Source organism: Loxodonta africana, chromosome 17 (genome assembly GCF_030014295.1).
Source record: "Loxodonta africana isolate mLoxAfr1 chromosome 17, mLoxAfr1.hap2, whole genome shotgun sequence".
Taxonomy (NCBI): Eukaryota; Metazoa; Chordata; class Mammalia; order Proboscidea; family Elephantidae; genus Loxodonta; species Loxodonta africana.
In genome coordinates, this window is record NC_087358.1 from 31,900,868 (window position 1) to 31,925,246 (window position 24,379).

Sequence of the window (24,379 nt, forward strand, 5' to 3'; positions counted from 1 at the left end):
CCTAAATTAACTTCGTATGGGGGATATTTGGCTATATTTTGTTACATAATAAATTAAAGCAAAATATGAAAATCATTAAGTTTTTCTAGAATAAAGTGATACCAATAAACATATGCATATGATCATTGATAGGAAATGTCCAGTAGAAATTACATGTTGTGTAAAAAATACTGTTACCAAATTATTTGAGGTTTAGTGAGAAATAGTAAAAGGGGTAAACCTGGAATTGTAGCATGATTATCCTTCCTACTGTGTGGCACAAATCAGAACTTACATCCAATAACTAATTTTGTTTTTCCTCTTTATCTATGAGTTTGATATAGGAAACATGATTCAGGTAAGGATGCCAATTGGAGAAAAAATGGAACTCTTAAGTCAAAAGAGAAGGCTAATTTCTATATCAGTTGTTATCAAATGCCCCAGAATTTCCTTTAATGGCATAATTTTATCTTCAGCTGTTTTCTGAATGATTTGATATAAAAATAAGATATTTTAGAATATAGAAAAAGAAAATAAATCAACAGAGTTAAGTATTCCTAAGACTTCCTTTTGTGAACATGATTAAGTATTCATATATACAGGAGTACTTTTTTGTGGTCACTGCATTTTTATTTACCCAAGGCAATAAATCTCATCTTTCCCAGGAAAATTATTTTCAATAATTTAAAACATCAGTTATTTTAGACTGTAAGTGATTTCCCTATCCATCTCTACCAAATGCATTTTAATATCACTTCAAACAGTTTCTATGAATGCTATTTGCATTATTGTAAAAACTTGCTAGGAAAGGTATATTCTTAAAAAAAAGGACTCTGGACAAAGCTATAGCAGCACAATTCATCAGCTTTCCGGAAAGAACGTGGACAGTAACGTTTTTTAAGCTAACAGTATTATAATGGTTTCCAGCAACCAGACGTGTGATTCTTGAATTCTTTGGAAGGTTTATATCTTTAAAATAGTCAAGTCTTTGAACTACTGATAACCAGCTTTTCCTTCTGGAACTTGTTTCCTGTAATTATTTATGCTTTCCTATTTTTTTTTTTCCTTGAAGTGCCTTTTGTATGTAAAAAGAAACTACTTTTTGTCATAAAATTGTTAAGATTTTCTTAGAGACAAACACAGGGTTAGAAATACTGCATAGATTAGGAGTTCAGTTCATCAAAGAGTGCAACTAGGTGCGAATCATCAAAATGGATGCTCCTTTTTTTTTTTTTCCCAAATAAGATCCAGCTCTGAGCCTTTCAAAGAAAGATTGAATTAATAGCAAGAACCCGTTTATATGCTTTTTCATAGTGAACGAAGATTTCGCTGAACTATAAATTAAGACAAATTTGCTGTGTTTTCTGTACTCAGCATTCTTCCATCAGCCGGACGCATACACAAGGAGAGTAATTCGTCCTCCAGTCTTCCCAGTCTTCACACTTCCCTCTCTGTCCCCTCCTTCACTGCCCCCTCTTTCCTGAAAAGCTTTTACCAGAATTCAGGTAGACTGTCCCCACAGTATGAAAATGAAATCAGGTGAGATCAGTGTCCTCTGTTTTGCAAAGCAAAAAAATTTTTGCAGTGATCTACTGATATGTTACTAAAAAGTGGCTGATGAGTTTTGGAGTGACATGTATGCATCCTTGTGTTGTGCTTGTTCTAATCTGTTTCTAATATCGGTTTTAATTCCAGTTGATTTTCTTAAGAGAACTTTTCAAACCAGTAGTTTCAAAACTTTTTGATGGTGTGGTTATCTTATGTTTTGAAGTAGATTTTTTGTACTGTTTGTTTCTTTGCTTTGGACCTCAAAGCCTAAGCTTTGTATTGTTTGAAACAAGACCTGGAGCTAACACATACTAAGCAAACATTCCCTGGTTATGCTGTTTTTGTTAACCACCTTGGGCATATCTCATGGAATGCAGAAGCCACTGATTTAAACAACTGCGCTAAAGTAATGGGCCTAATATATCTTTATTATTTTTTTTAGTTTTTTTTATTAAGTATATAGAGCATTGCCTAGGCATTTCTTTGATAATTCACTGACATTAATTTCTGAATCTCAGTGGAAGTCACATAATGATTACAGGTTCATGTTGAAATCAGCTCTTGAAGATAGTGTAAAGGATCTCTTTGAATCTTGTAGGCATTGTCTTTTGTCCTGTTTTTGTGCTCATTACTGATAATGCATAGACTATTAAATTGTGTTGCTCTTTTAGCTACACAAAAATTAGATATAGTGGTTTTTTTTTTTTGAGAATCATTTCTCTTTTTTTTTTATTTGAAATTATACATCAAGTCATATTGATCATTCAGATTCTTAGTAGGGGCTTGGCAGTCCTTGGAAGGTGGTGGGCTTAAGTTAGGAACACTTATAAAGGGGTTGCAGTGATGGTTTAGAAGTTTTGTGAGATTCATTCCTGCTTCAAATTTTTTTGTGTAGCTTTAGTTCACTCATTTTCATTGCTCTGTAGTATTCCACTTAATATTCCATAATTTATCCATTCTCTTGCTGGTTAACATTTGTGTTGTTTCTAATTGCTTGGTAGTTGCCAACTCTTATCGAGGAGAGGAATACATGTGGTGAGCCAGCCGATGACACTAAAACCTTCTTGGATCTTAGGGAATCCTGAAAGTTAGCGTGTAAACCAGTAACCATGAGTAACTAGTTAAATTATACCAATCCTTGAATTTTTTCTGGGTTCTTTTGTCCATGTGTGCCAATTTTTTTTCACTCCAAGAAAGATAATAAATATGGGATTCATATAATTTTAAATCTGAACCATTCTCTGAATTAGTACAAAGTCATATTCAAACATTGAATTTTATTTCTAATGAAGAAAAGTTGATGGAGAATTGACTTTAAAAGGTTTTTCAGGGTTCTGATCAGGGCTATAATACATAAAATACATAGACCCTGAAAAAATGGGAGAAAGATGTGGAACAGAACTCAAATTCTTAAAAAGTCTGGTGTTACTGGACTAGTGGACTCCCTGAGACTACTGCCATGAGGTACCCTTTAAACCTTGAACTGAAACTATCCCCTGATACCACCTTTAAGCAAAATAACAGATTGGCAAACAAAATAAAGGCTATTACCCATCAGTATGGTGCTCCATTTAACAAACATCTACATGAGACCAAAAGTCAACAATTACTCTAAAGCAAAGGTGAGAAGATAACGGGTCAGGGGCACTAGAGTACTGGAAATGCAATAACCAGAATGCAATTAAAAGGAATGTTGACACACTGTGAAAAATGTAACTAATGTCACTGTGCAATTTGTATAGAAATTGTCAAATGGGAACCTATTTTGCTGTGTAAATTTTCACTGAAAACACAATAAAATATTATTTTAAAAAGTTTTGTCAGGGACAGCTTTATGGAGAATGATTTAAAGAGCCATAGTAGGAAGTCAACCACAAAAATAGTATAATATGTATGTAATATGCAGTGAATTCAGAGAACCAATAATTTGCACAGATAAAAATATCAGTTTTCCTCATCTCTGTAGTACTGCCAGGCCCCCGTGGGTGGCGTAGACAGTTAAGTACTTGACTACTAACCGAAAGGTTGGTTCAAACCCACCCGGAGTTGCCTTGGAAAAGAGGCCCGGTGATCTGCTTCTGAAAGGTCATAGCCTTGAAAACCCTATGGAGTGCAGTTCTACTTGGAAACACATAGAGTCACTCTGAGTCGGAATGGACTCTACAACATCTGGAGTTTTTTTGAGGTGTTTATAGTACTACTTATCACTAAAAATACAGCATTTTCCATCAAACCCATTTGCAATTTCTTCTTGTTTTAAGGTGAGTGCCTCTAGTCTCCAGTTTCCTTCTTGCCTAAAAGGGACAATTAAAAAAGTCAAAAGTTAGCTGTGAGTAGGATGTAGAGTATAAAAACAGTGACTTATTTTTTTAAGACTCTATAAAATTTAATGGAAGGTTATATATGTTTGTCTTTGGTAGTTTTTGCTTAGTCGCGTGCATTATTCTTGCTAATAGCTTCCCATAACCCTCTATACCTCATTCTAATAGAAAGACATTGAATTGAAGCCAGAGGACAAATATACAGTTATTTTGCATTACAAAATTTCATCGTTTTGTGTCTATCTTATTTAAAATGCTGTATTTAAACATATGCAGAACTTAAAATTTTTAGGGTCATTAAAAATTATCTGATTTTCTGTACTTGGTAATTTTTCTTAGCTCTGAGAAATTCTAAAAATCTGAGAGCACTACACTTTTTTTGTAATTTGATGGCAGAGCACCCCAGTAGACCAAAAATATACTTAAAATTATTTTCATTGAAAAGTACGCTAGTCATAAGCATCTAGCTCAATGGATTGTCACAGAGTGGACACACCCGTGTCACCATCACCTGGTTAATAATTGAAATGTCTCAGCATCCTAGTGACTCCCCTTGTTTCTCCACCCAATCACAGCCCCCATCCTGACCTCAAATACCGTAGATTAGTTTGGCCTGGTTTTGAACTTTGTATAAATGGAATGACACAGCATATATTCTTTTTTATCTGGCTTCTTTTACTGAACATTAGCTTGTGAGATTCATTCTTGTTTTTATGTGTAGCTTTTGTTCATTCTTTTTTTTGCTGTATAGTATTCCATTTAGCATATCACAGTTTATTCATTCTCTCACTGATGGAAATGTGGGTCATTTCTAGTTTTTTGACTATTAAAATAGTACTTCCTTGAATATTATTGAGCATGTCTTTAATTGTACATATGTATGCATTATTGATGAGTATCTACACAGTAGTACAATTACTGAGCAAAATGCACTCTGAATACGCATATTTCAAGTAGGAGGTCACTTAGATATAAATTTACTACTTAAGTCTAGGAGAGAGTGTTTTTTTCTTGGTAGTTTGAATAATTTCAAACTTACAGAAAAGTTGCAAAATTATTCCAGAGAACTCCTGTTAACCTTTTACTCAGATTCACCAATTGTTAATGTTTGGTTGCTTTTGCTTTATCATCTCTGTCCATTTACACACACATGCAACCTAGAAGTATTTCTTTATTCTAACCCATTTGTGAAAAGGTTGCATACATCATGTCCCTTTACTCTTAAGACTTTATTGTGTATTTCCCAAGAACAAGAATATTCAAGAGCATGGTTTTAATCTAGTGATTTCTGAGCTCTTTGTCTCTGACTATCACTTGTTTCACAGAGAACACCATATGCACACAGTTACCATGCTATATGAAACTATTCAGAATAATGAGGGGAGGAGGGTCATAATACTATAATTTTCTTTTCAGTGGGCACTTAATATCTTAGTAGCTGCATAGAATGGATCTTTAAATTGCATAGTCAAGTAAGGTATACGGTAGGTTAGGGCATAGCCTAGCAATTCATATTTTTTAAAAGGAATTACTGTTTAAAATCTGAAATTTTAAATTCAGATTAGGCCTTCTTCCCCAGGACAACAATCCTGATTTATTGAAAACATGTTAGGTGACTGTTCTTGAGCAGGCTGAGATAAAGTAGCCAAGATATTTTTTAGTACTGTGGTTTGTTGATTAGCAGGTTTATTTATATAGCATTGAAATGATAAAGGAGGGAGAATAAGCTTTTTTCTTTATTTGTTTTACCTTATTTAAAGTTAATGTTTAAAAATTTAATGTTGTTTAGTAGTGACATCTATAATTATATATGATATGGTATAATTTTATAACATCCATTTATCAAATATATTCTTTCTGTCACCATGGTGCTTCTCAGGGTTTATATCTGTATCTAAAAAAATTATTTGCACATAAGTTCATTGGTCAAAAGTAAATGATAGTTGTTACTGTTCTTCACTTATAAAACTTTCCAATAGTGAGAAAATAAGACTGCTGATGAAGTACTTTTTGGTACAGTTTTGGTTCTATAGTTCTCTCATAGTCAATGATAAAAGTAATATAATTATTCATTATGCTTCATTATTGACATAATCTTATCCATGAATTATTAATGACTTACGGAAATGGCTTTTTATTCTAAAACCTGATTTTGGATATGTATTTTTCTGTGTATGCTAATACCATTCCTTGTTTCCTGTTGTACTAGACAGGACACTGCTTCAGAATCAAGGTGATTAGAGGTCTAATTATTTTCATTTAAACAATTCATACATTCTTCCAACCAAATTTTATCATTAGTTTAAAAGCTTTTTTGGTTGTCTCCTGAATGCATGCCATCATTGCGGATGCTATGAGGGTTATATAGTAGGGAAAATGTGACCTAGTGTAATTAAAGATCAGGAAAGACCATTGCAAACAAAAATTCTGTTTCTACTCTATTCCAAGTTGATATTTCCTTAGAAGTGTGCTTTGACCCCCAGTCAAAGCCTAATGATCGTTTTGAATAAATAGAAGTGAATTTTTGCTAGTTTGGAGGTAGATATGAGGGGTTTATTCCAGATCCCAGGAAGATACAGAAATGAGTGCCTGGCTGCCATTACTGAACATTTTGATCAAGACTCTATAGAAGAAGCCTGATCAAAAGGGGGAAAATGTACAACAGAATTGCAGATTCTCGTGGACTCCGTACTTCCTGGAGCCATGAATGTTGGATGAACCCCTGAAACTCTTGTCCTGAGATAACTTTTAAATCTTAAACCAAAAATATCCCCTGAAGTCTTTTTAAAACTAAATAGTTTAGCTTAAGTAGTAAAAAAAAAAAAGTCTGCCTTGTGCATTATGCTCTTTTGAGAACTATCTATATGGGATCAAAGTGACAACAGCAACTTGAAAGATTAGATAGGAACCTTAGGGGTCATTTTATTTATGCTAATGTGGGAAGAACAATTCAGAAATGGAGGGTGAGAATGGTTACACAGCTCAAAGAAGATAATTAGTGTCACTGAATGGGACATGTAGAAACCGTTGAATTGGTATATGTTTTGCTGTGTAGATTCTCAACAACAACAAAATAAATAAAACTTAAAAAAAAGTTACAGCCAGACCAACACAATAAAACACGTATCTTAAAAAAAAAAAAAAAGAAATGAGCACCCTAAGAGAAACGTACTCATAAAATCTAGTCTATTCTCACCTGAAGCTGAGGCTTTTTGACCATTAGTCTGGACACAGGAGAACACCTACTTCCTTATTACGGAAGTCTGACCACATCTGTGATGACATGTCTTTCCCTTGACCTGCATGCTTTTTGTGGCAAATATCCACAATCACTACTGAATCACTTAGCATCAAGTGGTTATTTTCTGCTTTGTTCCAGCTTTCATATTTGCTCATGTTGTGAGATGAGTGAAAAACAGACATATCTATTCTCCTAGTTAGGCCACTAATTATTTAGATTTCTTTCTAGCTGGAGTAAAAATAGAGTATAAAAGATAGAACTAGAATGAAATGTCCCAGGAGAAGAAAATTATCAGAAAATTATTTACGCCACTTTGATAAGATTTTTAAAGTGACTTTTTTGAGACTTGTAATTAATCTATACTTTTTTTCCAAGTAGGTGTAAGATCATTTAAAAAAAACTTCTTATCTGTGTTTTAAAACCTAATGGAAATGTTGTATTTTCCTTTTGCCCTTTCAAGTTCCGCTACAGGCATAGAATGAGGTCTGTTTGTTGCCTTAGAGATAATCTGGCTTATAATTTCCTGATTTTACATATGGTTAGATTGAACCCTGGAGCTCTGGAGGTGCAGTGGCTCAGAGCTTGGCTGTTAACCAAAAGGTCGGCAGTTCAAATCCACCAGCCACTTGTTGGAAACCCTATGGAGCAGTTCTACTCTGTCCTATAGGGTGACTATGAGTTGGAATCAACTTGATGGCAATGGGTTAGATTAAACTCCAGGGAAGTCTGATATCTTGCTTGATATTTTCTGTATTGTAAGTTATAAGAATCTGAATAAGAAAATGAGCTACCCAGAGATATTTTTAATTCTCATGTATAGAACTCACTTAATTTTTTTTAAAAAAGAAATCTACATTGAGTGTAAAGTTGAGGGAAAAAATCTCTTGTTCTCCTCATTCTTTTGTTTTTTAAATTTTGTTCCACTGACTAATCTACCTCTTTTGACTCACAGCTCAAATACTGTATATTGATTTCCACCAGAATAGCTCGATTTCGATTTTATTTAATTAGAAAAGATTTCCTGTAGGATGACAGATGTGTACCCAGTTGAGAGCCAGAACTTACAAAGTTTCATTATTATGTTTTTCTGTGTAGCCTTTCATGAGACATTTACAAAGAGCAAGCTTTTTCAGCCTTCTGTTAAGTAGATGGAGCCCCGGTGGCATAGTGGTTAAGAGCTTGGCCGCTAACCAAAAGGTGGGTGGTTCGAATCCACCAGCTGCTCTTTGGAAATCCCAGGGGGCAGTTCTCCTCTGTCCAATAGGGTTGCCATAGTCAGAATTGACTTGACGGCAGTGGGCTTGGGTGTTTTTTTTTTTTTTTGGTTAAATAGATGCTGTCATATTAACCAATTCTTGTATTTTATTTTGAGTTGTAATCCATTATGTTTAATTGTATCACCCACGTATTTAGCCAAAAGAGTGTAGTCATTTATTTGGACCACAAAGTAGTTTTGAGTTGGGTGCTAAGCAGCTTGGTGGGGCGGGGGGGGGGGGGGGGGTGGGGGGCGTGGGGTGGGTTGGGGGGCATTGCTACACAGCAGGACACCTTTGTAAAACCGGTCCTGGCAGTAGAGTTTACTTTGTAAAAAGAGTATCTTTGATGTCCAGAAGGGAAATGAAATAAGACCACATCATTTTTAAAGTCGAGCCTCTGTGATTAGTCACTAATGCACCTTCCTTCTGTACAATTTCCAGTGAATTCTTATTAGACAATAATGCGTTACAAGTCTGTGTTAACATAAGAAATATAAAGTTAATTTTATAGTTGATACAGTGAAGCTTGTTCAAGAATATATCAAAAAGTTATTTTGAAGCTTTGGGGGACTCATATCATATCCTTAGCTTTGAATAGATGTGGTGTACGCTAGGACTTGGAGAAAACCCTTCCAGCCTACATGGTGATAAATACAACATGGGATGTTTCCTCACCTTATAAAGCCCTCTTTTGTGCTCACAAATTATGGTTCTCGATTAATTGCTGATTGGTAACAAAGTATATATAGAGAGAATATTAAAAAAAAAAGTTGCCATCGATTCCATTCCAACTCATGGCAACCCCACGTGTGTTAGAGTAGAACTGTGCGCCATAGGGTTTTCAGTGGCTGATTTTCCGGAGCTGAATCACTAGCCCTTTCTTCCGAGGTGCCTCTGGGTGGACTTGAGCCTCCAACCTTTTGGTTAACAGCTGAGCATATTAACTGTTTGTACCACCTGGGACTCCTAAATATGTATAGAATATATCAACACAAAAAATGAATGGAAGTTCTCTAAGTCGTACTCCTTCCTAGTCATTCATTTTGAATTTCATAAATTTCTGATAGAGGTACAGCTGGCTCATAATACTTTTCCTGAATATATCTCTTGGGGGAAAATTATAATGCAAGTGTTTATCAACAAAGTCGATAAGAAGGTGGAGAAAGATTATATGAAAAGAGATGGGAATGGTTGTAACTGGTTTTATCATTTAAAAAATGTAGAGATGATTAATGTGCCAATGTATGTATATTCCAACATATTAATGTGTTTTCCATTTGGTCATTCTATTTAAAAATAAAAAATATATGTACATTTTGGAATGCAGTTGTTTCAAAAGCAAAGGAAATGAGACATTCACTAAATATAGCACCTAAGAATACTCTGAAATTATTTCTCAGCCAAAATAAATGAAATTATTTCATTAAAGAAGGGAAAGAGAAGTACTGGCCAAAAGTATTAATGCTAATAAGAGACTAATTTTTCTACCAGAAATGTAAAGGATGCTGGGAATCATGACTATATAGCACTATAAAAATGTGAGCTTTGTTTTTGTGGTCGGTCCTATACGCTTCACTTCAACTAATGCAGAATATTCACACTGGCATTGTAACCTGTAGGGTTTGTGTGTCTGGATGCCTGGGTTTTAATCCTGGTTCCTCTACATATTATTTGTGTGACCACAGGCAAGTTACTTAATCTCTTTCTACCTCAGTTTTCTCACTAGAAATGGGAAGGTAATAACTCCTTCCTCATTAGGCTGCTGAGAGGATGACATGAGTTAGTATGTGTAAATGCTTAGAACGTTGTCAGGCATGTACTATGTGCTTTCTGTGAACATAAGCTTTATTGTTAAAATAATCAACAGCACACATTGTTTTGTTTTCCTTGTCACTCAAAAAAAGTAGGCATTATATTCACCTAACTGCTAAGTTTAATTAAAAGAGAAACTAAAATGAAACTAGTAATTCTAGTGAAAAAATACAGTTTCCAAGTAGGCGTATTGGAACGTTGATGCACAAAAGTGTTTCCTTTGGTTTTGATTCTTGACCTTACAACCTTAAGAATGTCAAGATAGCTGACTCAGTGTAAATCAGAAAGTAAAACTGTTGTATGCTGCATGTATGTACTGACTCTTAGCTGAAACATAAATTCTGAATACAGGCCTTGTGTTATTAAATGAAGCAAAGCAGCTTTTACCTTCTCTCTCTCTTTTTTTTTTTTAATGTAATAGGAAGAGTCAGTGACCTGTTATACAAGTTCTTTTCTTTCAGCATATTATTATCTTATATTTTGACTGCTAACCTTTGGCTTATTGTTAGCTGATAAATTCTAGACTTTGTAGGAAAATTTCTTATTTGGCAATTTATTTACAGTACAGATTTTAAAAATTTAGATGTTAATGAAAATTTCAAATGTTTAACAATGGACTAACATAAGGGTGCTTTATGCACCTGTTCTATATTTCCCAAAAGCTTATATTTTGTAGGTAATAATTAAAATGAAAACAGGTACTTCTCGGTTTCATTTTTAGTGCTTTCTAAACACTTGATACATCATAAATAGTGAATTGGAAGGTAATTTTTAAAAGATGTTTTAATTCCAGCATTAAAATATAGAGGTTTTGGGATTCTTTGGTTTGGTTTACTCTAGTTTTTGTGTTTGTTAGAGATACTAAAATGTCAAGAGAAGCTAATATTTGTTGAAGACTTACCCTGTGAGGCATTGAAATAGGTATTTTTATATCAGTATTTCATTTGACTTTCAGGGCTTAAATTATGAATTAGATGCCCTTATAGAGGAGAGGAAGAACATTTATTTGAAAAAAAGATGCCTTATGTTGTTTATTAACAATATTATTGTCAATACCTACCAGTACTTTCAACAGCTCAGTTTATACTTTTGGGAAACAGAGCTATTAGAACTTTTTGCCATGAGAAAAGTCAGGACTACCAATAAGTGTTTTATTCTTGGCATATTCATAGCCTGTACAAACAAATGGAAACCCTGGTAGTATAGTGGTTAAGTGCTACAGCTGCTAATCAAAAGGTTGGCAGTTCGAATCCACCAGCTTGTCCTTGGAAACTCTATGGAGCAGTTCTGCTCTGTCCTGTAGGCTCACTGTGAGTCGAAATTGACTCGATGGCAACCGGTTTGTTTTTGGTTTGGCATATGAACAAATATATATTTCTTCATTTTACTTAACCTGAGTTAATATTTCATGTAGTTTTATAAAATGTTTATTAAAATATTAAGTGAATATTTGTTGGTGCGTACTATTTTCCAGTTATTACACTGAGAGCTAGGAGTAATGCCTGTGGGCTGAGTATTTCACAAATAACTGCCAGGGAGGAAGTGAAGATACATACTAGTGTTGCAAGCGTGTTTATCAGGACAGTCCTATCATACAGAGAACATTTGAATCATAGTTTCTAAAAGGGACATACTTGGATGAGTATTTCAACAGAGGAAGTAAAGATGAGCACATTATTCAGTATTACTAGAGTTTTGGATGGTCAACCCATTATTAGGGTTATAATTTCATCTAGGATACGTAAGAAAGGGGATTCAACTATACCGAGGTATATGTATAAGCAGCTTTCTGAAGTCACATAATGACATCTACTGTCCACTTAGCGGCTTAGGGCTATGTCTTTTTCTTAAACTTAACTAATCCAGAAGTAATATTTCCAGGAATATAGATGAAGATTAGAAATAGCTAAATTACCCGATGACTGTGAGTATGGATACATAAAGTAAATAAAATTATGACAAGCAGTTCTTTGATTGCTCTCCTCACTACCAAGTACCTCTGCACTTCTGTTGTCTACTCTGAGAATCTGAGGAGGGTTATGGCTCTTCTAGCCGAGTTTCATTTCTGACCTGAGTATTAAACTTCTTGACTCCATCAAAAGTCTGATACCTTCACTCACTGGTACCACCATCTGTAAAGATTTAAAGCTTTGTGAGAGTATCATCATAATTCTCACAAAGCTTTAAATCTTCAAAAAGTAACACATTCCCACCATTAACAGCACAAGCTGTTGCATGTTCTTCCAGGTGCTCATGAGTCGACTCTGACTCATGGCGCAGTTGACCTTAAAAGTAACTTTGGAACATTATGACCTTTAATTGCAGATAGGCCAAACATATTTTAGAATGTTCTTTCTTTTGAAATGAAATACGAACAGCAGGCTAGCATTTCCTCATGTAAGTTTCACAAAACACTAATCTAGCAAGATGTGGCATCTCTACCCCTCAAAAAGCTTGAGGAGGTGATCGTGGGGACAAATAAATAAGTTAGGGAAATTCCTCCTGGAGAGTCATAACACACGCTGGCATAGTCCAGCTATATAGAATGCTGCTTAATATTTTTTAACTTCACCCGTCATTTTTTCTTAATAAATCACAGAACAATAACCCCAAGGTCAACTGTTCTGCCTTTATTGAGGTTACTTTCTTCAGTGGTCCAGCTATTGGCAGCTAACGGCTTGGAGACAGATCTTCACAGTCCCAGGCAATTAGCAGCCATCTTTGTCAGCCTATTCTATCAGTGCTATAAGAAAAGCTTGTTTTTGAGCCTTTTCTGGAATATTCACATTGGTTAGAATAAACTAATTTTAGTTATTTAGTAGAGCACAATTTTATGACGTAAGCAAGCTTTGCTCCTCCTCCAAGTACTTACATTCCTCAGATGAGAACATGGAATGGTTGGCTACTATGGAATGAGTAGAAACAGCTGAGCTTCTCTGCGCTGGGCTGCAGCCTGGGTGGCGTTGCCCCAGGATGTGGTGGCCCGGGCAAGGGGAGGTACCTGGTGATGCACTGTTCCATGCTACCTGTGGCTCGTGCTTGACTGTGGCAGAACTTGGCGAATGGCTTGTGCTTCTGTTTCATTGTAAAGCACTGCAGTATGCAGTTTTCCTTACAAATTGTATGTTTATTTGTTTTCTACAGTGATGGGGAAGGGAGAAAAAGGACTTCATCGACCTGCAGCAATGAGTCCCTAAGCGCTGGAGGCACCCCTGTCACTCCTCGCCGAATCTCCTGGCGGCAGCGCATTTTCCTCAGGGTTGCTTCTCCCATGAACAAGTCCCCCTCAGCGATGCAGCAGCAAGGTCTGTGTGGTACTTGGTAAATAATTACTCTCTACGAGTACCATAAGTTCGGGAATGGAATGCAAATGCTTGATATCTGAAAGAGTTTAAGTGATTATAATGGAGATATAACTTCACTTTCTGTATCTGATATAAGTGGATAACTTCTCAGGTATCAATGAAACATAGAAGACATTCAGTAAATATCTGTAGAATGAAAGAATGAGTGGATGAATGAGCAGGCTCCCAAACCCTGTTTTTGAGCCTACTCCACAGTGCAGAAGGGAAAAATGAAAGTGATAGAGAAGAAGCCAGAGCTCTTTTCATCATTAGGAGAGGATCATACTCTTTCATAGGAGTCATGCATAAAGTGACATAAAAATGTTGAACATTAAAGAAATGGATAAAGGATATACTAGGCAAATTGAAACCAGAAGAGACCAGGGGCAGCTCCTTGTGAATATTAGATCTACTAGAAGTTAAAGCAAAAGCATTGAAAGAAGGCAAAGGAAATGTTACAATAGACAAAAAGATAAAACATTCATGAGATCACACATAAATTTTATATAACCACGAGGGCTAGAAAATAACACTTAACAGAATTTTGGGGAGAAATAAATCAATAGTAGTAGTGGGACATTTTAAGCTATTCCTTTCAGAAAATTAAATATAGGGAAATCAAATATAGGTAATATTTGAGTAAAACCATTAACAAGCTTGATCTAATAATTATACAGAACTTTTCCCTCATAGAGAATATTCATTCATTTTTAGCACATGTGGAACATTTGTAAAAATCTGTCATATTTGGCCACAAATATTTTTTAGTAAACTCTAGATAATAATTTATATTCTCTGACCACAGTGATTAAAAAAAGAAAGAAATCAAGAATTAGAGGACAAATTAAAAAATTCATGTGTTTGGAAACTGAAAACTGGACTCCTAGAAACTAGAAGGAAGAAAATGTCAGAATTGAGTGGTATTTAGAGGGCAATCCATAGCCTTGAATATATTCACCTAAAAACAAGAAAACCAAAAATCAAATGTACCAAGTATTCAACTTAAGAAGCTAGAAAAAGAATCATAGAGTGAAACTAAAGAAATTTGAGGAAGTAAATAAGGGTAGAGGCAGGAGTCAGTTAATAAAAAAAAAAGAAGTAGATAAAAACTAGTATTACCAAAGCTAAAACTGACTGTCTAGAATGGTCAGAGAAGACTTCAGAGAAAAGGTAGATGCTTAACCTCATTGCTGAGAAAGAGTGTTTGGGAAACAGGGAATAATAAAACCTTAGACTCATCAAAAGAACTTTGCAGTCTAAAGAATCATGATTGAAGTACAGGGTGGCAAGTTGAGTTATAAGTTTGGACCAGAGTATATAAAGGAATTTGTATTCTACTTCTGGTAAGTTGGACTTTGTTCTTCAGAATATAAGCAAGCATTGAAATGTTTTAAGAGATATGATCACATTATGTTAATAGGAAAATAATCAACAACAGTGTATGTAGGTGATGGCCTAGAATTGGGGAGCCACTGAGCTCCAGGTGATCAGTTAGGAGAGTATTGCAGGAGGAGAGAACAGAGGGGATAAGATCCTGAACCAGAACACGCTTTTCCTTGCTCAGCTGCTTTTCTCTTGATGGATTGTGATGGGAGATTTAGACCTTAGGTAGGTAACTAATACCTACCCATTTAGTCTGTTTGTTTTGCCCAGTCCTAGAATGTACATAGAAAAATGCAGAAGTGTTGGGCTCTGGGGAAAGGCCAGTTAATTTCGAAGCATCTATAGGTCTTTTTGTCTTAAAAGGAGAAGTGGTGAAATTACATGTTTTCGTTTCACTATAGGAGGGAAATCTGTAAGGGGAATTCAGTCTACTGAATTAACTTAAGTCAGTGGTCCTAGAAACTAACAGTTGCTGGGAAAGCAGCTTTGTGAAAACAGTATCAGCTCTGGAGAAAACTTCTTTAGTCTTGGTTACTGCTAAAGAATGCCTCTCACTGTTTTCTTCTCTGAAGATGGACTGGACAGGAATGAGCTGCTGCCACTATCCCCTCTTGCTCCGACCATGGAGGAGGAACCACTTGTTATATTCTTGTCTGGTGATAATGACCCAGAAAAAGATGAAGAAAGAAACAAATCAGAAGAACTAAGGAGCTTGTGGAGAAAAGCCATACACCAACAAATCTTATTGCTTCGAATGGAAAAAGAGAACCAGAAACTTGAAGGTTAGCCATTCAAACAGGTCTCAATGGTGTAATGCTGTAATTTAAGGGTCTAGTTTAAACTTAATCCCACCCCACCACCAACACACATACTCACACTCACTCTTCAACTGTATGCACACTTTGATTAGCATATTTACTGATTATAATTATTTCCATTTTGTGAGGTGGTTAAGACATGGGAAAGGTCAGCTTGAGATAATTATGTTTTTCTTTTTATAGAATGAAAACATTAGAAGCTGTTAGAATGTATTTGGGTTAATATAGAATATAGATATGTGGAATCAATGTATTTGATATTTAACATCATTGTGCATTTAAAAAAATATGAAAAGGCAGATTATCTTTTTAAAATACAATTCTCAATTTTAAATCTGATTCTCAATTTTCAGGCTAATTAAATCCGTAATAGAAGTAACATGCCTATTTCAAAAAATACTCTTTCATAGGTCCAATGCCCATATCAGACTTCCTATTATCAAATCAGAGTTGCTATTTTTTGTTACTGCTTTCTAAATTGTCTCTTTCTAAAAAGCCAGTATCGTATCCAAATCATTAAATTTATAACAATAATTTTTAATAGCTATTGTACTATTTGTGGTGTGTTATTGCTAAATTTGTAAATTACCAAATACTCAAGAATGTGTTTTTCAGACTTTGAAAGAGTGATATAATTACCCCATACTGCTAGAACCACACTCAGGTATATGCCCAGACAGTACCAGTCTCTAATGTATAAACACCATCATCTTGGACAAGTCATTTAACCTTAAATGATCTCATTTTTTTACATCTGTAAAATGAAAGATTTAGTTCAAGTGGGCCCTTAGAGCTTTAAGTTTATTGACAAATATACAATGTATGTTTTCTTCAGACGTGTATTTTTGTGTTGTCTTCAAAATAGCTGTCTTTTAAATTTTGTTGTACTTTTAGATGCAGGTTTGCAGAACAAATTAGCTTCTCATTAAACAATTAGTATAAATATTGTTTTGTGATATTGGTTAACAACCCCACAACATGTCAACACTCTCCCTTCTTGACCTTGAGTTCCCTAGAACCAGCTTTCTTGTTCCCTCCTGCCTTCTAGTCCTTGCCCCTGAGCTGGTGTGTCCCTTTAGTCTTGTTTTGTTTTATGGGCCTGTCTAATCTTTGGCTGAGAAAATAGCTTTTTTAGTACAGGTATTCACATTTCTTTGTTTGTCGTCTCTCTTAAGATACCTCTTACTACACCCATTCAATTCAGTTTGCTTATTTCTCCAATATTTATTTCTCATATGTTAATTTGCAAAGGCACAATTTACCTTTTTGTTTTTTCTTGGTAGAATGAAAGTACATAAGATTTTCAACATTCCTAGGAAATAAATACACCTTCTTGTCTTCAAAATTATGCCACATGCAATTAATGGTTATTGGCGTAAATTTTAAAAGTTCTGTGTGATATGTGGCATGCTCACTCTAGTGTTCATAGATTTTGAAAGGTATCGAATTCATATATTTAAGCAATTAGTTATATCTTAAACTAACTCATAAACAGAGGAAGGAGTTGAAAAAAGATGATCATCATTGCCTTAAAAATTTAAAGCATGAAATTATATTTCATTAATGTTAGTAGTTGGAAATATATACAACTAGAATCTTATATGTAATATCAAAGGGTAATTTCAGAATCACAGACTGTTCAAAGTAGAAATGACCTTAGAGATTATTTAGCTATTCCTTTGTTCTATAGTTGAGTTAGTGACTAGCTTCAGGGGGCTAAAGAATGACCTAAGATCAAACAATGATGTATTGACAGAACAAGCACTAAAACTCAGGGTTATTTATCATGATTCTTGGGTTTTTCTCATTATGCCGTAGAACTTCCCAACTATGCACGTTAATGTAAGGAGATGGAATTTTTTGGTACCAATGACAATCTGTGTATTCTGTGGTCATTTATACTATGTAATTTGGTAGGATAAGAAAGGAGGTGACATTCAGAATATATTCTCAGAAACCTTTATCAGCTGTATTAAAAAGACAAAAAGTAGCTTAACTCATTAAGATTCTAGCCAATGAATAAATAATTTTCTTGATGGCACTTTATTCTTCCTAATTAACCAGTTGAGGGCAGGGATTAACTCACCATTGTAGCCCGGGATCTGTGGCTGACAATGTTTTTTTGAACGAATAGTGATTTGGAGAATGTTGAAGGAAAAAAAAAAAAAAAACCTGAAGAAATATTATACCCTGTCCATAATGAAGGAAATCGTTAGCACAGCTAGAATAGGACCGTTTCTATAATTAACTTTAATAAACCTGTTCTTTTTCCAAAATTATTTGGTTATTACGGAGAAATACAAAGCAAAGCCTGAGAAGCAAAGCTAAACTGTGTTAGGCAGCCATCTAGTGGTACCCATGAGGAATATTTTTGTAGTGCGATATATCTTTTGATTGTTTCTGAATTTTTAAGTTGCAATTTTTACTTCCCTTTTATTTTTCAATTACTTTGAAATGGTTTCTGACACACTAAATAAAGAGTAATATTTGTTCTTCCATTGTTTTTGTGCTGTCGAGGACTTTTGGATGCATGACAAAAATTTGTTTTGCAGAAGGTAAGGTGGTGGAGTAGCAAAAAAAAAAAAAAAGGGCTTGTGTAATACAACTCTGAAAGACTCCTGTCCGATAGGATCCTAATGAAAGAGAAAAAAGAAAAAAACATGCACGTTTATTATTTCTTCTCCCCTAATTCAAAATAAAGACCAAATCAGAATAAAAAACAAGTTGCCACGAGGTTGATTCTGACTCATGGTGACCCGATGTGTGTCAGAGTAGAACTGTGTTCCACAATGCTTCCAATGGCTGATTTTGGGGACATAGATGACCAGGCCTTCTTCCGAGGTACTTCTGGGTGGACTCCAGCCTTTCAGTTAGCAGCCAAGTGCATTAACCATTCATTCCACCATAAGCATTGCTTTTAATAAGATTGGGCCTATATTTTAGGCCATCAAATGAGAGAATTCTATATTATTTAAAAGACAGAAATAGCATTAACTTCAGTGAAATGGATTTTTCTCTTTAAGATTATTTAAAAGGAGCACAGGAAGTCATACCTAGTATTGTTAGGGCAGTGTTGTTAACTCTGGAAATAGTTTTAAAAAAGTATCAGGTTATTGGGGTCAAATGTTTTTCAAATCAAGGTTTACATGAGGCATTCTTTTCTCAGGTAGTCACATATAAAATATTAACACTAATGGTATTTATGGTTTTGCAGGGTGTAACTTCTGAGGCTATCACATTTGGCAAAAACTTGGAATTCATAGCATCGCAAAACCATTGGTTTGTTTTTATGGCTAGCAGAGTACCGTCTGTAAGATATAGAGGAAAACCTCCTTAGAAATTCTATTGATATTTTCTTAACACGAAATGACACAGACTTTGAAACCCTTTCATATATTATTTCTCTGTCTCTCTCTTTTTTTTTTTAAACTAAATAATGTTAGCGGTTGATTCCTAAAAGTCATTTGGTATGGTTTTGTAAGTATATAAAATGTTTGAAAAATAGTTTTAAAAGCACAGTTGTCTTATGTAAATTCTCTTGTTTTTTCTTAGCAAGCAGAGATGAACTCCAGTCCAGAAAAGTTAAATTAGACTATGAAGAAGTTGGTGTATGTCAGAAGGAGGCCTTGATAACTTGGGATAAGAAGTTGTTAAACTGCAGAGCTAAAATCAAATGTGATATGGAAGATATTCATACTTCTCTTAAAGAAGGTATTTTAGATTGTCTCAAGTCTTTTTTTTTTTTTTTTTTTGAGAAAAGCCTCGGATTTTTGATTTGTGCAGCTCAGACATAATTTTGTCTTTGTGCTTGTAAACACGGCTACTTCTCTGCTGGGTTCGGTAATTCATTGCAGTGGCCACGCAGAACTCACAGACCATACTTAGGATCATAGGGTTGGTTATCAGGGAGGTGACAGGTTATCATTCAGGGTCTGGAACACTTAAGGATACAGTTCTTCTATGAGGACAGCCTCTTCCCAGCTATGCTTGCAAGCATGCTTGCCCCTGGCCCTTAGTTTCTGCCCAAAGGCACTCAGCTTTCTCACTCACTCCATGGGCTGGGAAGCCCACCGTGCCATCTCCTGCTGCCAAATCTCTCCTGCTACTGCTTCTCGCTGTCTTCTGGGTTACAGCTTGCTCTCTGTCTTGGTCTCCTGCTTCTCCAGCTGAGAAGTGCAGGGATCCCGGGTCCAAAAGACCATGCTGGCTCCTGGCTGTTCTTCCTTGTTGGTGGTGGGATCTTCTCTCTCTCTTGCTTCTGGGGTCGCTCATTTCAAGCCCACAGGATGGTAAAACTGACCAATACCTTTGGTAGGCCACAATTACCCTAATACACAGTCCTGCCCAGTCACCTGGGTGGAAGTTATAAGGCCGTGGTGAGAAAGGCCCAGTGCATTACACCACAGTGCTTTACCTGTATAACAAAGGAAAGTAACTTGTTTCTGTCTGCAGCAGTGACTTGATTGGTAAGAAAATGGTGTTAATAGAGATACCGCCCCAAGAAGATAGCTGACACCATTTCTACAGATTCCTCTTCCTATTTCAAGTGGCTGCTTTAAGCTCTGTGTTGTTGTTTACTAAGGAAAGAGTGCAGGAGTTGGTACAAATCTTTGATTACAGCCATAAAAATGATGCAGAGTAACAAATCAGAACTTTTTTTTATATGTGTATATTTATGTGTATGTAGATATACCCCTACGTATATTTATGTATACAGATTTATATTCTTGTTAATCAATTAATCATTTTCCATCCACCAACTCTTTTTGGAGAAATTGCTTTTATTTAGCCATTGTATTGCATTTGTTATTTCATTGCTGCTGTGCTATGCTATGCTATGGTATATAAAATTCCTCATATTTAAACATTTTAAGTTTTAAATTAAAACTAATATATGAATATTGTAGAGGTAATTTCTGTGACTCGAATTAAATATATTAATATAAGAATCTCCATGGCCTTCATAAACTGAATGTTAAATAAAAATCCTAAGATACCAAAAGAAATCTGCTAACGAATCTTGTTTTAAAAGTCTGTGAAAATGTGTGGAACTGTTACATAGTTAAGACTAATTTTAGAATAAGTTAAGATTAATTTTGTACAATGCTACATTTACCCATCTAAGAGGTTACTGTTTTTCCATGAAGTTTTGGAAATCCTTAAGATTTTTATTGAATTTCTTATTTAGGAGACAAAATAGTGATTAATAGAATGTGTGTGTGATGCAGATTTGGGGTGACTTTTAAAGATGTTTTAAGAGTATCTTCCTGTTTCTTACAGAATACAGTCTAAACTTATCACTGTGCACAAGACCTTCTATAATCTCTCCTTTGTCTACCTCTCTGATCTTATTTTTTCCCCTCCCTACCTTGCATTAGAGCCCTGGTGGCAAAACAGTTATGCACTTGGCTGCTAACTGAAAGATTAGAGCTCTAACCCTCCCAGCTAGCTGCTCCCTGGGAGAAATACCTGGTGATCTGCTCCCGAAAAGATTACAGCCAAGAAATCCCTGTCACCCCATGTGACAGTGCTACTCTGTCACATGGGGTCGCTCAGAGTCGGAATCAACTGGATGGCACCCAACAATAACAAACCTGCCATCATTTGCTCCAGAGACACTGAACTACTTTGGGTCCTAGAATGTCCCAGTGTGTCCAGCCCTTCCTGTACTCCTTCCTTCTACCTCTCTCCCTCCTCCCCATTTCTCACCCCCCTTTCTTTCCATTCTGTCATCTTCTCACTTCTCTTTTCTCTCTCCTTTCCTCCATCCCTCTCAGGGCCTTCATATATTCTTCTTCCTGAGTTAGTGCTTGCCCACACTCAGCCTGGATAATCCTATTATCCCTCAGGTCTCAGCTTAAATATCATTTCCTCAGAGTGCCCCTGTCTTATTTCGTAGGGCTGCCATAACGAAATACTACAAAGTAGGTGGCTTTAAAGAACATAAATTGATTTTCTCACAGTTTAGGAAGCCAGAATTCAGGGAATGACTCCTAGGGGAAAGTCCCACTTTATCTCTTTCAGCTTTTAGCAGCTGTCAGCAATCTTTGGTGTTTCTGGGCTTGTAGATCTGCCTCCACCTTCACATGGTGCCTTTTCCCTGTGCCTTTGTCTCTCTGTGGAAACCCTGGTTGCATAGTGGTTAAGTGCTACAGCTGCTAACCAAAAGGTTGGCAGTTTGAATCCACCAGGCACTCCTTGGAAACTGTTGGTCAGTTCTTCTCTGTCCTGTAGGGTGCTGTGAGTCAGAATCAACTCAACAGCAATGCGTTTTTTTTTTGGTTTTATGTCTCTCTGTGTCTGCTGTGCCCTTTGTAAGACCGCTCTACTCCAGTATGACCACATTAACATAACAAAAGAAAACCCCTGTTTCCAAACAGGATTACATTCACAGCACAGGAGTTAGAACTTCAACATATATTTTGGGACATGCCGTTCAGTCCACAATAGCTCCGCACGAAACTAAATTAGTTTCATTTTATTATTCTTTCCTTTTAAAAATACTTTCCACAATTTGTGATTTTTTATTTACATGTATATTCATTTAGTGTTTTTCTCCACACACCACTGCACACCTAACACCTAAGACAGCATCTTGCACACATTCTTCACTGAATGAATGAATGAATTAGTGAGACTAATTTTCCTGAGAATGGAGACTGCTGTATTCACCGGTCTGTGATGAGGTATCCTGAGAGCTGTGCTCTGTACTCTGGTACATACTCGATGCTCAGTAAATGCTTAACTGAAGTGAATTAGCTTTTTATAAAACTGTTATTGGATGGATAATAAAACACCATTCGTGTTATCTGTGGCTCTCTTAATGGGCTAATGAAGGTTACCCTCTAAGTGGTCATTTTATATACTGTCATTCATTCATTTGACAAATGTTTAAGTAGCAAGGTCTGTCCTTGGATTTCATCATGCAAACATGAGAATACATGCTTATTACTCTCAAGTGAGGAGGTTGAGTGGTGCAGTGGTTAAACCTTTAGCTACTAACTGAAAGATCTTCGGTTCCAACCCATCAGCAACTCTCTGGGAGAAAAGACCTGTTGATCTGCTGCCATAAAGATTATAGCCGAGTAAACTCTGTGGGGCAGCTCTGCTCTGTCACATGGGGGTCACTATGAGCTGAAAATTGACTGGACAGCACCTAACAACTCTCAAGGAGCTCACCATCTAAGTGGGGAGAGAGACAAACATAGAGTAGAGAGCTAAGGTAATGCACTGTGGGAATGTTACAGTATAATTCAGATAGTATGTGAAAAGGGAGCGATTACCCCTTCTAGAGACTTGAGGGAGGGAGAGCTTCAACAGAAGAGGCGACCTTTGAGCTTACCCATAAAGATGAAAAGAAATACACTAGGCAACCAAGTGGAGGTGCTTGGAATTCCATAAAGACAATGGTAGGAGCAAGAACCGGGAGCTTCTGCTGAATGGCAGGGAATCGTAGGTAATGTGGTTCCTAGAGACCTCCTAAATCGTGTCAGGGAGGCCGAGTTTTACCTTTTACACAATAATACTTCCAGTTTATGAGAACTGTGGCATGCAGTTCAAAGAGATGACTTCTATTAAACTTTATTTGCTTTATCCAGTTGGAGTTCAGGAACAGACCTAGTCTGTTTGCACTGAAAACATTTAGTGAGTGAAGTAAAACTGCCCTCACTGTACAGAATTGAATTCTGTCCCTCCAGTGCTTACTTCGTGTCCCTTGGACTAAAAATCATAGTTTTAACATACTTTGAACTGCCTATAATACCGTTTGGTTTTCAAGCATAATAGAGTCAAGGTTTCCTTATGTAATTTCCTTTCAAAGGCAAATAATGTTCTATAGCACTCCAGTTTTGCTTTCATTTTGTGTTATTTTTATCATTTCATTTTTTTAATGAATAAGTAAGAATGCTCTTTAATTCGCTGTTTTTAAAAAATACTTGTTGATTTACAAACATTTAAAAAGTATAATAAGAAAACTAGCATTTGTTACTAGCTTCAAGCCAAATAAAAGGTAAAAACGAGGATTTCAGGATTTGGTCATTGAAACCAGACTGCCTGAGTTCTAATCCTAAATACCTACTGATTGTGTGAACATGGGCACATAACTTAACCTCCTTATGCCTCAGCTTCACCATCTGTAAAGTGGGGATAAGAGTAATTACCTACTGACAGGGTCAGTGTCTGAGCACAGGTGTAGTGCAAAGTCCCTCGGTACCTTCAATATATGTTGTGTTAGGTGGTGGACTTTGTTGCTTGTGCTGCAAAAAATATCCCAAGTGGGTGGCTTTACAGAACAGGAATTTATTGTCACACAGGTTTGGAGGCTAAAAGTCCAAATCAGGACATCAGCTCTAGGGGAGGGTCTTTCCTTGTTGGTAGCCCCAGGTGTTCCTTGATGTTCCTTGGCTTGTAGAACGATCTTCACGTGACATCTGTCTTTCCCTTGTGTATGTCTGTTCTGCCCTTTTTATAAGATGCTACTCAGAAGGGATTAGGTTTAGGACCCACCCTACTCTGGCATGACCTTGTTAACATAAAAAAAGAAAACCGCTATTTCCAAACAGGGTCATATTGACAGGTACAGGGGTTAATGCTTCAACATAACTGTTTGGGGGACACAACTCAACCCATAGCAGTTAGCTGATGTTAATATCCTTATTATTACCACTGTTATGATTCT

The 24,379-nt window shown here is 36.0% G+C and overlaps 1 protein-coding gene across 6 annotated transcripts in view; it reads left to right on the top strand.

Annotated features, from left to right (window-relative positions):
- The window catches only part of TBC1D4 (TBC1 domain family member 4), a 240,840-nt gene that overhangs the window by 186,921 nt on the left and 29,540 nt on the right, over nucleotides 1-24,379 (top strand). For 4 of the 6 annotated variants that reach the window (XM_010589408.3, XM_023547295.2, XM_064270032.1 and 1 more), the window contains 3 exons: nucleotides 13,302-13,462; nucleotides 15,457-15,666; nucleotides 19,255-19,413. In XM_010589408.3, the coding sequence (XP_010587710.2) occupies nucleotides 13,302-13,462; nucleotides 15,457-15,666; nucleotides 19,255-19,413 (530 nt within the window). Of the gene's footprint in view, nucleotides 1-1,353; nucleotides 1,519-6,057; nucleotides 6,082-13,301; nucleotides 13,463-13,567; nucleotides 14,845-15,456; nucleotides 15,667-19,254; nucleotides 19,414-24,379 lie in introns of those variants that run through there. The other 2 variants (XM_023547297.2, XM_023547296.2) reach the window with 2 other exon arrangements.